This window comes from Labrus bergylta, chromosome 22, assembly GCF_963930695.1.
Source record: "Labrus bergylta chromosome 22, fLabBer1.1, whole genome shotgun sequence".
Lineage (NCBI taxonomy): Eukaryota > Metazoa > Chordata > Actinopteri > Labriformes > Labridae > Labrus > Labrus bergylta.
Window position 1 is genome coordinate 18593216 of NC_089216.1, and position 17544 is coordinate 18610759.

At 41.0% G+C, this 17544-nt stretch overlaps 1 protein-coding gene across 6 annotated transcripts in view; it reads right to left on the minus strand.

Annotated features, from left to right (window-relative positions):
* The window catches only part of nrxn2b (neurexin 2b), a 784571-nt gene that overhangs the window by 374411 nt on the left and 392616 nt on the right, over positions 1–17544 (minus strand). For all 6 annotated transcript variants that reach the window (XM_065950814.1, XM_065950813.1, XM_065950811.1 and 3 more), the window contains 3 exons: positions 13092–13211; positions 9729–10110; positions 7215–7405 (listed from right to left, as the gene is read on the minus strand). In XM_065950814.1, the coding sequence (XP_065806886.1) occupies positions 7215–7405; positions 9729–10110; positions 13092–13211 (693 nt within the window). The remainder of the gene's footprint in view (positions 1–7214; positions 7406–9728; positions 10111–13091; positions 13212–17544) is intronic.

Consider the following 17544-nt stretch of genomic DNA (forward strand, 5'->3'; position numbering starts at 1 on the left):
TCAGTTAGGTGAAAACAAAAAGCTGGGTCACACATGTAACGCTGTTTGAGTTCAAGTTTTGTAGCCAAAAGCAGCGCTTGCACAGGTGCGCGAGTAACAAAATGTTACTCGAATAATGGGGTCAACGGCGAGTACTCAAGTACTCGTACCCATCCCTACTTTGTATGTAGTCGAACCGGAGGAGAAATCTGCTTCACTTTTGTTTTTGGTTTTACACATCATTCTTGACAAAACTGAAGCTGGGATTCTAAGATAGGGGTCACTAACTTAACATTACTTCCTTTAATGCAGTATGCATTTAGTCACCTCTCCAGAAGAGCAAATATCCTGAATATTATCAGATAAGGACAGAAAATATAGTTAGATGAAGAAAATATTAACTATTTGTAAGGAAATGTGTCATACATTGGAGGATGTAAATAAGTTCCAGTTTGCACATGTTAATCCAGTCTTTGGAAGAGCGGATTCAGGTGCAGATTTGGTCTGTGCCAATCTGAAATGAAGCTCTTCTCTCTCTGCCCTGTAAGTAACAGAGCATCCACTGAAATGTATTCTGACCGCAGTGAGAACAAGTTGACCTGAACAAGCAGTCCTGGTTCGATAATGATGTACTATGTGAGTGAGACATGCATATATGGACTGAAGAAACACACCTTCTATCTCCTCTTCGAGAAGAAAAACTGAAATATATTTCCAGTCAGTTAAGGCTGGGTTAAGATATGCTGGATGTAATGCGGTAAAAATGTCCATGTCTAAGAATCTGTACTCACTAAAGGTTTCATAGTCAGCCTAACCTGACTGGTTGGTATTTTTCCAACATCAACGGTATTATTTTGAGTTTTCCAATCATGTTATTTTTGCACTGCAGAATTAACAACATTATTGCAAAAGGAATACTATGGTAATAACTTGCTATCACATTGTTTAGCAGGTTGTCAGCAGGAGTGACAGAGATGTATTCCCTCTGTGGTGTATGTTCGACATGCCGTCTTCTGAGACTTGTATTCGCTACACAAAACTATACGCACTCAGTGCTATCTCTCGGGGCTGTGTGTTGTTCCCTCTCCATACTTTAGCTGACAAGGAGGAATGCCTTGAAGATTTTGTTGCCTGTCTCAAAACAAAGGCGCAGAAGAGACAGAGAGCACAAAAACCCATTTTTGCCCATTTTCTCTGGGCAATTACACAGATAAAGCTTAGAAAAATTGGGTTTCTTCCTTTGAAATGCAGGCAGCAATGGTGTTAAAACAGCAAAGAGATTGTGAGGAATGGCCCATTGTTGATATTTCTCCTGTGTTTGATTTGCAAAGCTTTGTGCTAGACTGCTGAACATTTCGTAAAAGAAGACGCAGGATACCCCGTGTGTGTCTGTGAGGACATATTCTTACTGTCATGTTTGGCAGAATATAGGTTTGTCATGACTGTGTCTTCACCCACGCATGTTGAGGTTGAGTGCTCCGCTCTAGTGGCACCATTGTGTTCGAGCTGTGTGTGTGTATTTTGGCAGGGGAATGGTCACAGCAGAACCACAGAACACGGTCTGAATGCCCAATCAGACGAGGGAATCGAGAATAGAGACATATTCTCACCACAAGTCTTCTGAGGCGAGATATACAACTATTATTCTTCCCACAAGCACAGAGCTGCCTCGGCCTCCAGCCTTCAGCGTCTGCAGATGAAGGACGAGGCATGGCTCCCAACTATATGACCTGATGGCCTGTGACCACACAGAGTTTTCCCTTACATGTATGTTGCTGACGGTGGCTTCGAGCTGGTTTATGCAAAGACCTCTGATACAACGCTTCACCTTTTTCCTGCAGCAAAAGAGCACACAATGTCTTGTTGCTATTTTGGATGTTTTCCAGTCTTTCAGTAAGCAGAGATGTTAGGTTACTGAAAATGAGAAAGTAGTTATAGTTACTGCTTACTACCATCAAAAAGTGACTGAGTAACTAAGTGAGAATAGCATTATGATGTAAATATGTATTGAGTAGAGCAATTTAAGCCTTCTTTTGGCTTCAATACTCATATTATTGTACACATTATTTAGTGTTGCTGCAGCAGTGTTCGTATAAAGTAGTTGGCAATAAAAACCTGATTCTGATTGATTTTCACATAAGATCCGCTTCTGATAATGAAATAGTCTAGCAAAGGGTAGGCTTTTGGGGCGGCACCAGATGTGGCCAATCAACTTTCAAGGGGTACTTGTGCCACTCTAGGCCACCCCTCTGGGAAACGTCCTTTCTTTCTATTACAGTAGGTGTAACAGTTTGAACAGGTTGGGTTATATTGGGTTGAATTCCCCCAAATGTCGTTTTGGATCACTTGAGTTTTGGAGCTTTGATGGCCTATCATGGCCTAGTGCTTATAATGTCTTGATTCCTGGAAAGGGCTCTGAAAAAGAAGACGTTTGGAAACAGCAGCTCACAGATTATTAAGACAGATGGAGGGCTACTACCCAGCCACGTTGACAGTGTAGCCTTTTGTTTATCTGTGAGGCATATCATTCAATGGGGTTTATAATGTAAAATATATCTAAAATGTTTTTTTTGCTGCATGAGGGATCTTGTCAGCACTAGTTGCGATGTTGACGTTTAAATGCAAGGAGGTACAAAAGTATATTTACCACATCTGCAATGCTAGGAGACCACCACGTCTTCCAATCAAGTGGCAACCTGCACTGTTAAAATATGAGGTCAATGTGGAAGTGCAAAGAAACATGCAGCTCCTCCAGTTGCCTCTTGAGGCTGGCTGGAAATGATCTGTTTCCACCAGATAAACAAAGATATATTCAAGTGTTTTCATGATAAGGGGCGTGGCTTAGCTGACTGGAAAAGTGGGCGTGTTCTAGCTGTTGTCTCGGAGGCTTAAGGCCCGCCTTAACTTAAACTCTTGGACAGTTACTTGTTTGATCATCAAGTTACACGTCATCTACACTCAATGTGGGATGTCACTGACACTTCATTCATGTTTGATCACACACTGGTTTCATTAACGGGAAGACAGTTTATTTTTATATTGTGTAAACTATGATGGCAGCTGAGTGACGCATTGCATCATGAGTGAAAACGGTGTGATATTTTCAATATGAGAATGCCGTGGAGTCCCCGATCTTGCTATGACGCACAACCAAAATAACAGTATCAACAAGCATAAAGCATTAAAGCAGCGAACTGCCTTCAAACCCTCCTTCACTGTCTTCTAATAATCATCCTGTCTCATCTCAGATTTGATTGACAGCCGTCTTGGCCACAGCCTTGACAGAAGCAATCCATCAAAAACAAAAACCTGCCTCCTAATTACAGACATCAATTACTTCACTTTACTGTAGGGGATGAGCAGAGAAATTACAGTGCAAAGATTGCATGGATGCACAGGAGACTGATTTTATCTATCAATCAAATGCATGGCGTCATGAATACATATCACGCTGCAGCTTGCCATAATTTAAAAAACCTCTAACGCAGGCGTCAATTATAACGAGTAATTACTGACTCCTCTATTTACGTCTCGCCTTGTGAATAAAGCACACGAGTAATTGGACAATTACATTCGTCCTCCAAAGCATATGTGACCATAATATAATTAGCAAGTTTTGACACATTTTATTTGCATTGTACTTTGAAATGTATTGAAACCTGACTGATAATTGCATGTCTCACTGCTAGAATTCTTTTATCTAAACTTACACAAAAACACCCCCCCCCCCCGCACCCCGCACCCCCCCGTGTCTCCAGCTTATAAAACCCTATTGTCTGTGACCCAGCGTAAGGACAACTGGAATGGTTCCATTCCTCTTCAACCCCTTCCCCCCCGTTATGATTACCGTATTTTCCGCACTATAAGGCGCACCGGATTATAAGGCGCACCTTCAATGAATGGCCTATTTTAGAACTGTTTTCATATATAGGGCGCACCGGATTATAAGGCGCATAGAATAGAACGTGTTTACAACTGAACAAGGCTGGGAGATATTGTGAATATATAAATATAAATACGTATAAAACGTAACGTATAAAACTACAAAAACAAAAGTACATAAGACGATTTCCCCAAATAATAAATTATTTCTTTGACGTTTCTCTTAACTCTCAAAACGTAGTTTTATACGTAGTGCATTCACAATAACTCAACGTTGTTCAAACGTTAATGTGCATATTCACAATATCTCCCAGCCTTGTTCAGTTGTAAACACGTAAAAGAAACACAGTCTGATACCGCTAATTCAAACGTTAGTGCATAACTCAACATTGTTCAGTTACGTATAACACGTAAAGCTCACTTTTTCAGTTCATTCCCCGTCCACGAATCCCTCGAATTCTTCTTCTTCAGTGTCCGAATTGAACAGTTGGGCGAGTACGGCATCCAACATGCCCGGCTCCCTCTCGTCATTATCCGAGTCAGTGTCGCTGAGCGCCGTGTACAACCAGTATGGATCAACCAATTAACCAATTGATCCATATATAAGGCGCTCCGGATTATAAGGCACACTGTCGTTTTTTGAGAAAATTAAAGGCTTTTAAGTGCGCCTTATAGTGCGGAAAATGCGGTATCCTTTTTAATTGCACCATTCCTACCCCAGAGGACAGAGGTTTACAAAATAAAAATAAATAACGTGCAAGTCCGACCATAAATCATGTCTTCCCAAAAAAGAATGGGGCGTCTTTTGATCCTTTGACTCCATGCAGCCTTTCGGCCGCCCCTGGGACTCCCCCGGACTTCTCATGTGTTTTCCAAAATAACTTGCAGTACCCTCAAGAGCACTCCAAACTCTGGTACAAGACACAGTCAGACTCAAAGTGAATCATCCACCTTATCCTGATATTACTACAGACAGGTGCTTGAAAGATTTTAGCACTGGTGAGCCTCTGTCCTCTGTTGTCCGCTGTCAACATCCCGTCGTCTATCTCCTTTTCTTCCTGTTTTTTACTTCTTACTTTTATGTCCACGCTGTCACTCTTTCCCTCGGCAGGCAGCCACTCTCAAGAGTCCAAATAACACATCAGAAAAGCCTGACTTCTGAGGTCTACAGCCTACAATTACCCACGCTTCCAGTCCCCAGTTTCCCAGTAGACCAGAGACACCTATTCACACTTAAGTGCCATCTAACCATTGCTTTTATCTCAAGATAATACTCGAGGGCAGGGTATTTTAAAGTCAAAGAAGTAAAAGGTGTCTCCATCAAAAGACAGTCATCACATTGCGGGTAGAAGTCAAGAGTTCCCAATGTGACTGATTTTTTTTTTTTTACAGGAAAACAGGCAGTGTGGCGGAGAAAGGCGAGGAAAGACAAAAGAAAGAAAAGCACAGGAGGCGGAAGAGACACGCTGTTATCGTTTTGTTTTTTCACCTTTGTCTGCCATTTTGGATTTAGGTCACTTCAGGATACCAATTTGTAAAGGATATTGCCCTGTTTCTGTAAAGCCAACATCTGCTGTTAGAGGGGAAATCATCCTCTGAGATGGAGACGATGGGTTAACACAGCTGCTTCCAGGGTTTTTGTTCAGTTTTAATTCAATCCCTGTCCACTCTTGTTTGGCAACAGCATTCACACTTGATGGTATCATTTGGTTTTCTTTGTTTACCTTGGGCTCCTGCATTGAAATGTCTTATAAGCACATGCATTGTCTTGTATGTCTTGTGTGTTCGTTTGGATGATTTTTTTCAAGGAATGCACAGAGAACAATAATTACTAACATAAATACCATTGAAGAATATAGATTTGATTGAAGGCTGATCCAAAAATATTTTTCTAATATCTTTTTTTTACTTTGAAAATCTTTTTTTCCCCTGCATTTGGACTTAAGGGTGTCATTATGTCTCTGTATCTTTGACCCTTGAACTGAAATATTATTTAAGGACATGAAGATTGCTGTCTGACAGATTCTCTGAGTCCTCTCTGTGAGGCAGCATAAAAAAAGTGAATACCTAACACGTAATACTAATGTAGAATTGTCTTGTTTATTTACAACAAAGCAAAGTCAAATTAATGCAAGCTGATAACTAGTTTTGTAATGAAAAAGTGGACTAGTTTTGCATCAGACACTACATATTTAATCAGATTTGGATGAAACATTGGAGCTACAAGATCCGCCTGTGTCTTTAAATCGTTTTTTGTTTGGGGAAATTCGGGGTTCTCAGTGCAGTATGTCATTGGACACGTATTGAACATGCTTATGTGTATTAGGTGGCACCACCCAGAGATATCAATCATTGGAGCCAGGCACAAAACCCGTGCTGTTTTTCAAAAAGAGGGTCAAAGACATTGCCAAAGCTAATGTGTTGTTAAGGCCATGTGACCACCGCAGAGAACCCCTTCCTGCTACAAGTGTTCAAGCACCGTTACAAAGACCCATCCCGTGTTAGCATATGCCTGTCCATGGTCCTTTACTAACATACACAAGCAGTGGCTGAGCATGAATAACCACTGCACTCGCTGTTCACTAACAACAGACAAGACAAAGACATTCACGGATTGAGACCAAGTCAAGACCAAGACCAATACCAAGGCAGGGGGAGGCCGAGACAAGACCAAAACCATAAATATCACTGTAAAATCATCATCTTTTGTGCAGCAGGCGTTTTCCTTCTGATCACAGTAATGAAGTGGAAAAACCGCCTGTCAGTGGTGGTCTTGACCGGTCTTGATTTAAAATCCAGAGTCCGCCTAGTCTGAGACCGAGACAAGGCAGAGTAAAAATGCTAAAAATTGGTCTTGAGACCAAGACCAATTTCGAGTACTACAACACTAAAAGCAGGAATATGATACATTTCTCCTTAAGGCACATACTTTATCAGATATACTTCTGGTACTTGTAGTCATTATTTTCCTGTGTATTTGCACTTTAGTTTATTATCATCATTATAAGTATTATTGATATGATCTACCTGTGGTATATTTGGATGTCAAGTTGACGTGTGCAATTTCAATCCTTTGCTTTGTGAATTATTTTGGAACAAGCACCTTTATTGTGTCTTCTTTTTAATAAGTAGAATTTATCAGGGACTATAAGAACAAATGGGTGTACAGTGGACCTATTCTTAAAGCCTCTTTGATTCTGAAAAGTGGCTCTAACTTAGACAGATCTGAGCTGGTGTGTGTTCATGGCCACCATCCAACAACACTTAATGGACAGACCAAGGTTGACAGTGGAACAGCTCTTTCCTGTCAGTGGTTTTCTGGAACAAATCTGTGTGGGCCAGCCTGCTCTTACCTTTGAGGTCCAGGTTGCGGGCTCCATTGGAGTGCTGCGTCACGGTGCGTGAGTCGATCTTGAGGGTGTGTACGTTGTTGGCGTCCCGGGACACCACCACGTTGTGCCACTGGTTGTCATTGAGCGGCTTGTCTGAGTTGCCCTTCATCAGCGACGGCCCGTTTCCGAGATCAAAGACGTAGTGGACGTAGCTGTGGAGAAGGATGTCAGAGTAAGCAGAGTGTATGTTTCTGTTCATGTGGTCTTTATTAGAAATCTGACACAATGGTTGTCTTTAGCTGTTTTCGGGGTCACAGGAGGCAAAACATGACGTAAAAAGGACAGCCAAGATGGCGGACGAAGTGACAGAGTCAGACAATATAATGATTTTATTTTCCTAATATATCAATGCTATGCTTCAACCTATCAACGAGCTTGAGGAAAAAGAAAATACTGGTGAGCAGAAAAGAGTATGAAGCAGCTTAATAACACGATGCACGGTCCCCTCAAACTTGCTCTGGGTGAATATTCCTGAATATTCCCTTCCTGCATTAACACTTCCGGGTGAGTACGTGCAGCTCACCCCATACACAGTTTTGTTCTTGTGTCAAATTAACACTTGAAATAAAATAAATCAAAAAAACATTGAGAGCAAGCTGGAAGAAAATCAGTACAATCATTTCTGATTTGGCTCTCACTAGAAATTCAAACAACATTTACTCATCATAACATGTTTCCTTTGAATGACAAACACTAATGACAAGTCACACTCAACAACACTCAACCTCAGATTCTCACGATTGGTAGTGATTGGATGGGATTACATTCTGCTCCCCTGCTTTAGCTTGGATGTTTTCCGGTCTGTACTCTAAGAACACATTTTTGAGACAAATAACATTTTGCGGGGCTGTACATGAGGCCTGGGATTTCTTCTTTTTACTCACTCGTATGACATGTAAATATAGAAAGCTGCTTTTGTGTAAAAGCCTGTTTGCCCAAAGGTAGACAAGGTGGCACAGCTCCCTCCTTCACACAAATATGGCTGTCTTTTGTCTTTCAGGTTAAGGCTATTGAGGCTGTTTCATTCAAGGTATGGGCTTTTTTGTTTCTCTACCTCCATTCCAATTCCTTTATGTAGCCTCTTGTCTTTGTGCAGCAGAGGCAGCTCAGGCTTTTGTGTTGAAACTGTGCTGAATATAGAGCACAAGAGGAAGCAAAAGCCTCTTTCTGATACTCTAATTATGAACGGCTTTTGGGGTGATACAATTCACAATTCAAGACTTGTTATTTCCGGTTCGTGCAAGCCTCTTCAAGCTTTTGTTGAAAAATTCACCACATACTTTGCCGGTCAGAGAATTGCTTTGTGCTTGCAATTATGCACTTACAGTTATCTGCTAATAGATACCCAAGAGACTCTTTTTTTTTTTTAAACTGACACATATATGTCTCCACTTTCTGTTTTCTCAACTATCATCAACCAGCAATTCTCAGCTGAGCTTTTAAGACTGCAGATTATGATTACTCACCATACATTAAAGTCCCTTTTATCCAGCCGAGCATGATTCATAGCAGCATTCAATGACTCACTGCTCTGTGTTAACTTAAGAGAAAAAACTTCTCACTTTCTATTCTGTTTTGTTCCAAGGTAAATACAGTTTAAATGATAGCTGAAGGGATTCATTCGTAGTTTATTTGGTGACCAACTGAGAATTCACCAGACTCCTTAACGTGAGTTTGATAACTTGAATCATACACTTACCGGATGGTTTATACAAAGCTCTTTAGGTGTGTGAAGGCCTGCTCTGTTGGGATGTTATCAAGGGAAGCAACTAAAATTGGTGTAAATCTTTGACAGAAATGGAACCTTTTTTATTCTTGTGGGTCCCGTCTTTTTAAAGGTTTCTTTTTGGGCTTTTTTTTGCCTTTAATTAGAGACAGGACAGTGGATAGAGTAAGAAATCGGAGAGAGAGAGAGAGAGTGAGTAAGGAATTCCATGCAGGATAAGAGCCACAGGTTGGAATCGAACCCGGTTCTCCGCTTCAAGAACTACAGACTCCATACATGGGGAGTGCTCACTAACCACTAGGCCCTAAACCACCCCTAAACTTTAGGGTGTGGCAACCTGTGATTGGCAAACCACAACCCTGGCAATCTGTAATCCAGGATCGAGGCCTACCACTTCTGGCTCCTGAAACCCAAAAGTTTCAAAACACTACTCCAAAAATCAATGGATGACATAACAGTGGCCAGGCTTTCTATATGCATAAACATGTTTTCTGTGAAATGTAGATTACAGAAAAAGTCAAACTAAATCAGTAGTTACACCAAACACAAAGAGGATTGGTGTAAATCCCCCCCCCCTCGCACAGTCACCAATAAAGAAGGGATCTGTCCATGTTTTAATAATTTCTGAACCACTTTATTGGTTTGCATTGCCATTTGGAGCCCGCTTTAACTTGACTTTATTTTTTCACTTTCACAGTTTCACTTCACTTTTCTTGCCAATAAACAAACTGAAATGCAATAAAACTCACCCTTTGACGAGCTCCACGACAATAAAGTCGCTCCCGTCTCCAGAGTTGAAGAGCATCAGTCCGTCGGGCGTGGTGGTTTTGAACTGAAAGAAGAGGTGCATGGAGGCGTAAGCTTGTAACGTTGCTAAAGCTAAATAGCTGCCTTTCGTTCGAAACGTCACCGGATCTGCGATGATGTGGCGCATGCCAAAACGGGCGTTCAGTTCACAGTAGGAGATGTCTCCATTCTTGCACTGGTCTAGATAAGGCAGCCCGTTGAAGGTCAGGCCCTGGAGATGGCCGATGAAGTTCGAGGGCACCACGGAGATGAAGCGTCGCTCTGTCATGATGCCGGTCTCGATGTTGTGGAACTCTAGACGAGTGTGGGCACCAGTCATCTGGCCTGAAATGGTGGAAGTTAAAAAACAAATGAAAAAAAAGGAGTAGCTTGAGCAAAGACAATAATAAATTGATTGGTAAACACCTTAAAATAAGGTACACAAACTTTGCAACTACCCAGTATGATGCCTCACTTCAATGTCATAAGTAATCAAAAGCTACTCTATAGAATTGGATGAGAAGTTTCTCACTATCTACCCAGGAACTAATGGTTAACTAGTAGTTATTTCCCCATTGACATATGCAACAATTTGTGTGGTTTATCCAGCATTCATGATCCGTTAAATAATCATTAGCTACTCTAGAACGTGTGATGAAGAAGTACTCACTATCTACCCATTACAAGTGGTTACCTTGTGGTTAGTTTCCCATTCGTTTCCCACTAACTATGCAAAATGTGTGTACTTCATTGTAAAGTGCTACCATATCTTGCAGGGCTCAAACAGGCAAGGCAAATTATCCTTGGAGAACATATGTTTAATTTTAACAATGTGAAAGGACAATAACGACACAAAGAGGACATACAGTATGTAGTATGTTGTAAGGTTCGAGCTAAACTTCCTGAAGTTAATTACGTGGAGATTGTTTGAAAATCGAAGCATGATCAGGCATTTCAAAGTCGAATTCAAAAAGACATTTATAAATGCATTTAACTAAGAAGCAATGTTAAACTGTATTTGATTTAAAGCTATTGACATATTGTTTGGCATTTCTTTACCATTCTAACTTGCTCTTGTGATTGATTTTAATCGCTTAACAAAGATGGATTGGTTTGTATAGCATTCTATTTGTGTGACAGCTTTAGGGTGAAGCCTTTATTTTGAACCTATTGTTGAGAAAAGTATACGAGCAGTGAGTGTGTTGTTGCTGCTCTACAATCCAAAATATATATTGTGTTTATACGAGATGTGAAAAGTAATGAGCTTGGCAAGCCGCCGATTTGAATCTTCATTCTGAACCCTGGCCAGCTTTGCAAGGTCTTCCCGGACACATGCTTTCTTTTCTTTCCTGTGAACCAGTTTGGGAACCAGTGGGAACTTCACAGGGTCATTCCTTTGCTGTGGCCTCAGCATGCCCACTTTTCTACATCTAACTCACACCTTGTTCTCACCTCTTCCTCTCATCCTTTGTCCGGCCATCTTTCCGCCTGAGGCCACAATAATGTGAGTGCCTGTGACTCTACCTCATCTCTTGACCTTTCATCCTTCTCTTGCAATTTTTTTAGAGGCTGGCAGAGCCTGTACCTCTGTATCCTGCATATGGCTGCTCACTCACAGCTGATTTGTGCATGTAAAAAAAAACATCCCCCCCCCCCCTTTGATTACTCTGTGTTTTGTCCGAATTACATATATCCAATCATGTAATTATATATTGTGTACATTTACCCAGGCTGAAACTTAGTTGTTCTGAATCATGAAACCTTAAATAGAAGCACAGTTTTCTCACATCATCAAATATGGCAGCTTGGTCTGCAGCTTTAAGTTTCAACTTGTGACTATATTGGTACCACTAAGCTTCAGTTTGGGATGTCCAGGGCGTCAAGGTCAATTTTACTTTAAAGAAAAAGCAAATGGTCAGTTAGACCAGTGTTTTAGACCAGATGCCCTGGGGGGTCGCCAGCAAGTTCTAGGGGGGTCATGGAAACTTAGGCAGAAGAGGGTGGAAACTGGACAAAAAATAAAATAACATTTTGATAAATGTATTTTGAGATGCTATAGATCACTGTGTATCCAAATTTGTGTTCTGTTTCTATGACAATCCATCAATATTGTTAATAACGCAACAAAACAACATATAGAATGGAATAAAATCATTAACCAGAGAGGAATTGTTTATCTTAATTTTTGTTAACAATTTGCAATCGTAGCAAAGGAATTTATGAAAGTTTTCTTGAGAGGGTCACCGCCAGAGGTTGATGCTACATGTTTATGGGGGTCCTTGGCATGGGAAGTTTGGGGACTCCTCGGTTAGACTATCAAAAGAGACAGTACAATGAGCTTTGATAAATTCAGCAACATCTGGTTATATTTTCAATATGAAGCTTGATGAGAAACATCTCAAATCTTTACTTTCGTACGAACAAAAAACTTCTAACAAATGTTTAGAATAGATTTTCACCACCAAAACTACTTGGTTATGTCATGTTTTTGAGTATGGTTGTCACACAAGGTATGCATGTGCACAACTAACACATTATGAAATATCTAACGTAAAGTTCTGTAACATTTATTTAACATGGGAATCCAAACTCTTTTCTACTGAATGGAAGTCCTTCGACAAATCCATCGCCCCTGTCCTCCACATAGAGCAGACTTTTACACTAATACTACATCACTTGACTTGACTTGTCATAAAAAAAATTACAAAAAGGGGAAGGAGTCTGCCCCCCCAAAAAAACACATGTTTTAGGGGTACCAACTCAGGCCTGAGGAAGATCTCGTAGATCGAAGCATTGCTCTGTTTAAATAGCATTGCCCATTGGGAGCCAAATAGTGTGCAGACCTTTTACCTTTTTCTGGAGGAGTTCCTATTGTACTGTGTCATAATTTGTGTCACTGACCAAGCTGCTGTATTGGACAATCAGATGAGATGAACTAAAGGTTGACTGTGTGAAAGATTTGTACTCAAAATGGCCATTTATGTTTAATGACAGACACAAAATGTAACAAATCATTATAACTCCAGTGATAGCATGACATTTGCAAATTAACACTTTTTTTTTGTTTTGTCACATCGTGCTGTAAATATCAGTTTAATAATAAATTAACAAATGATGCACCACCTCCATGTCTGTTTCATTATCACCATAATTACTCACCTTCCTCTTTTCGTGAGTAGTTTTAATACGAAATGGCACAGCGGTTGACTTTCTGTCAGCGGATGTGTTATTGCGCGATAATACATGTGGATTTCTGACTGCTTTTAATTTTCAATTAACTGCTGCTTTACACAAATTAACACATCTGAGTACCAAAATCAACTAACCTTCCACTGTGACATTATCCACAGACAGCTGCAAGCTCTTGCCTCTTCGCACCACCTTCACAGTGTGCCACTCGTTGTCGTTCAGCTTCTGCCCCGCGAACAGTGTCTCAGGTCCTTTGCCTGTGGTAGGGAGGGGGGGGAATTCAAATCACAAACAGCCCAGCAGGAAGGCTGTGTGCGCCATCTCACGCACCCACCCACACAAACACACACACACACACACACCAAGCCACAGAGTTCACACACAGCAAGCGACAGTGCTAGTGGAGAAAACCTGCATGTTTGTAAAACACATTCACACTATGGATTCTCCCGCTATACTGGAAATGAAAGGAATCAAATATCCAGCCTGACAGACTAGAACGTTGAACGTCATCTGAGGAGCTCACAGCACTGCAGCAGGGTGTCATCAAAGACAGTGGGACAAATAAGTCGTAACCAGCTGCGAGAGAAGATTAGAAAAATGCAGCCAACGAGGACCGGAGATTCAGTGTTTCAAACATCACATGTTGTCATGTTCCGTTTTCACGGTGCATTTAATGTCTAACTTTAGCACAGAAGGAAATACTCTTTTGATGGGTAAGACCAAATGGTTTAACTGCTCTCCTCCTTAATTCTCCCATTTCCAACTTTACCAGAAGACAGATTGATGCAACATTGTGTGAGGCTGCACAAAAAGGCTTATTAGAGCCATATTTACGTAACTGTTTTCAAAGTGGGGAGAAGCTATTCATATGACAGCACCTCATCACATTAACATTAAAAGAAATGTAAGGCATCGGGGAGTCACAGCAGAAAACAGAGAGAATATTTGATTGCACCCTCTTAAGTGTAGATAAGAAGAGTGCTTAGCCTCTGGTGGCAAACATGAAACAAATGTGAAAGTGTCTTAATATGCATACTTTGAAGTGGCCAGCAGGGGGCAACTCCCTTGGTTAAAAATGTTAGCCTTAGAAACCAGTTGGGAAAATAACCCTCCTTGTCTTTTGACTTATTTCATCAGCAAACATCTACTTTAAATAATTTTGTAAATGATTCTATATTTAGAGTCAAATTTTAAAGCCACCAATTTTTATTTTATTACGGCAAAGAGTTATTCATACAATTGCAAAATCGGGGCGTGGTTGAGCTGACTGGCAGGTGAAGGCCTTATAGGAGGTTTAAGCCCCACCTCATTTAATCAAAATCACTTTGCATTGTTTCTAGATTCATTAAAAGTTAGGTGGAGAGGGCATCTCCAATATGGCGACCACCATCGTTTGACTTCATAAGGCCACTTTAGAAACCAATGGTGGCTTCACTAAGATTACGTCCATGTTTTGTACAGTCGATGTATGGAAACAAGCCTGCTGAACTGTGACTTGCCAATACTTCTCAGACAAAAAACAGGAACAACAACTCGTGGGACACCAAACACCTTGTCCCTCTCCCACAGGCTCAGCATTTACATGGAGATATCTATTAACAGAGATGAGGTTTTTGCAATTTTTGATTGATAGGTTATTTCCATAGACGGCTGTCAACCATGATAGAGGTGTTAACACTCATATCATAAGTCTCATCCAAGTATGGACACATCTTGGGGGGCCGCCAAGAGCCAAAATGCCCAATTTAAGGCTTCAAAATGTACAAACCCTAGGGTGATATCACAATAGTTCTTTCCTCTGTATTTACATTGTTACAATTGTTACAGTTCATTTAGCAGACGCTTTTATCCAAAGCGACGTACAACACTAATCCACCGCCACTGAAGGAGCAATGCAGGATTAAGTGTCTTGCCCAAGGACGCATCGGCCATGTTGCTCAGGTGGGGATCGAACCCGGCGACCAGGCGACAACTATACCAACTGAGCTACAGCCGCCCTTATTTACCTATGTACAGTAATTATTTATTTGAACCCCCCTTAGCCATTACCAAGGCCACAACTATTTATACTGGGGTCCATACATGCAAATGTGGCACAAGAGTTCCCAAATTGATATCATTAAGGAAACAAAACAACCAAGGCAAAATTGTTAAAAGACAATAAAAACAGTGTATGACCAGACCATGATGTTATTCATTGGTCAGGTCAAAGTGGTGGCTGTTTCTGGTTGAAAGCTGTATCAAAGTTGTTTTTTAAGGATCTAAAAAAGACAGGGATCTGACAACAACAAAAAAGAAGAAGTCATCCCTCATATATCTTCAGACTGGAATGAAGGCTTGCTGGTGGTGGTGGGCGTGCAGAGTCACAGCATCGAGGTGAAGGTAATCAGTGATAAGAGGAAAGGAGGAGGATTCTGTAAACAGCAATATAATGAGGAGAGACTTCCACCTCCATGGCAGCAGAGGCAGACGGAAATAGCAGAACGCCGGAGGAGACCAGTCGCTTCCATTAAGCCACCGTCTGTGCTCTCTGCACTTTGAGGCAGCACCAGAGAGAAAGCAAGGGGTCCAGTGTGGTCGGTAAATAAAGAAAGTGTGACATCAAAAGACACAGGCTTTCTCACACCATTAGCACTGATGATTTGTTTATTACAGATCTAATAAAAGAAATCTCGCTTCACTTCCAGGAACGGTGGCCCTTGTCTGACTGGCTGGCTGGTGCCTGTGCGTATTAAACCTAAAGGTGCTCCAGTAGATGATATAGTACCGACTCATGAAATATGATTGCCCCCTTCCCAGCTGTGTGTGAAATTATTTAGTCTGGAGGAAAAAGAAATAGAGCCCCGTCGATTGAAGGCCTAGGCTGGCAACTGGAGAATTGTTTTCCCATTTACTCCTGTTACTTTTATATTGTTTCTTTTTTTTTTCCATGGGCTTTTTGTCTACAGCCACATAAAATTGGATAGAGAAACTTTTTTACCCAGCATGTGTGGAGGAAATATAAAGAAAATGGCTGCTATATTGCTTGCAAAAAGAGCAAAGTGTGGATGAAAGTTGTGAACAAAGAAGTTAGAGCTTAAACAAAGAGGGAAAAACTCCCCAGAAAGGAGAAACAGCCCAGACTGGCTGATGTAATATTGTAAAAGTTCAAGGAGTCTATTGCTGCTCCAATGAATGGGAATGGCAACCCTTTAGAACAGGGTCCATGTAATATTTATTTAGCTTGGCGGCTACAGGCCACAGGAGAGCAAAGGCCGCTGCTGCACATATAGCAAGAGCTATTTGACCATAATACCTTTTACAAGAGCGGGGCAAAAGATATAAATGCTACTCTAGACGGGAAAGCAAAGCAACACAGAGCTCAGGGCAAAAGGTGGCTTGAATGCAACAAGAGGTTGTAGGTGCAAAAGAAAGTAACAACAATACAAGAGGAAAACACAGAAGTATTGGGGATGCCAGTTCACTGACACATACTTGTGTTAAGTAATGGGCTACCTCTGATCACTAGTGAGAGTCATCTACAACATTTTTTTAACTGGTTAAGAAAGAATCAGTTTAAGTATGATGCGTCTGTATGACCAATGAAGACAAATCAAATCATGAAAGAAACCATGCTTGGCTGTCACTGTAGACCTACTCTTAATGCTTGTCCCCTCTGGCACGAGGAAAAGCCAAAATGGACGGCGATAAAGGAAAACACGAGAAAATCTAGGTCAAAAAGTAGATCCTGAGTAAAAAATGGTAAATGGACGTTAGCTTGTATAGCGCTTTTCAATACTTCTGACTACTAAAAGCGCTGTAAATTGATTAGCAGAAGTAACGACTCCCATTCATACACATCCATATGCTGCAGAAGAAGCAGCGGGAGCTATTCGGGGTTAAGTGTCTTGCTCAAGGACACATTGGACATGTGACATGCAGGAGCTGGGGATCAAACCCTCGACCTTCTGGTTGAGAGATGACGACGACTCTACCAACTGAGCCACAGCCGCTCCAAGTAATAGTACCTCCTCTCCTCAGACACGACTGAAATATGGCCGTGCATATAACAATACACTATGTACAGCCATGGTAGAGACTTTAAATTCTTAATGGTCTCCATACTGAGCAATGTGAAACGGCTTTCTTCGGGTATGTTGCTAACTATAGCTTTATACACAATATTGCTATGACCATGTAAGAATAGTCTAAGTCGGCTTTGCATCTTGTTGTCATATAACTGTCAGTAATCTTACACTGATGCATAAAGACACATAACCTCAATACTATGAATCCTGCAAACAGTGTTGTTAAAATATATAAGAGAAAAGGAAGTTGTATCTTGTTTTTTCTCACCTCCAAAAACAAGTACAAACAACAGTTAGATTGAGAAGCTGTGTTGGTGTACAGGAACAACCAAAATGACACAAAAACAAAGTTTCTCACAGCTCCTTTAACTTACAGAATTCAGCATATTTTTTCCCACTGGCTTGATGGCCAGATCACAGTGCAAAAGGTATTATTCAAGAAACAAGACTGCATCCAAACCACATATTGAAAAAGTGTGTTGTGTTTGGCTTGATGTGCCCAGGTAACTCTGCAAACAAG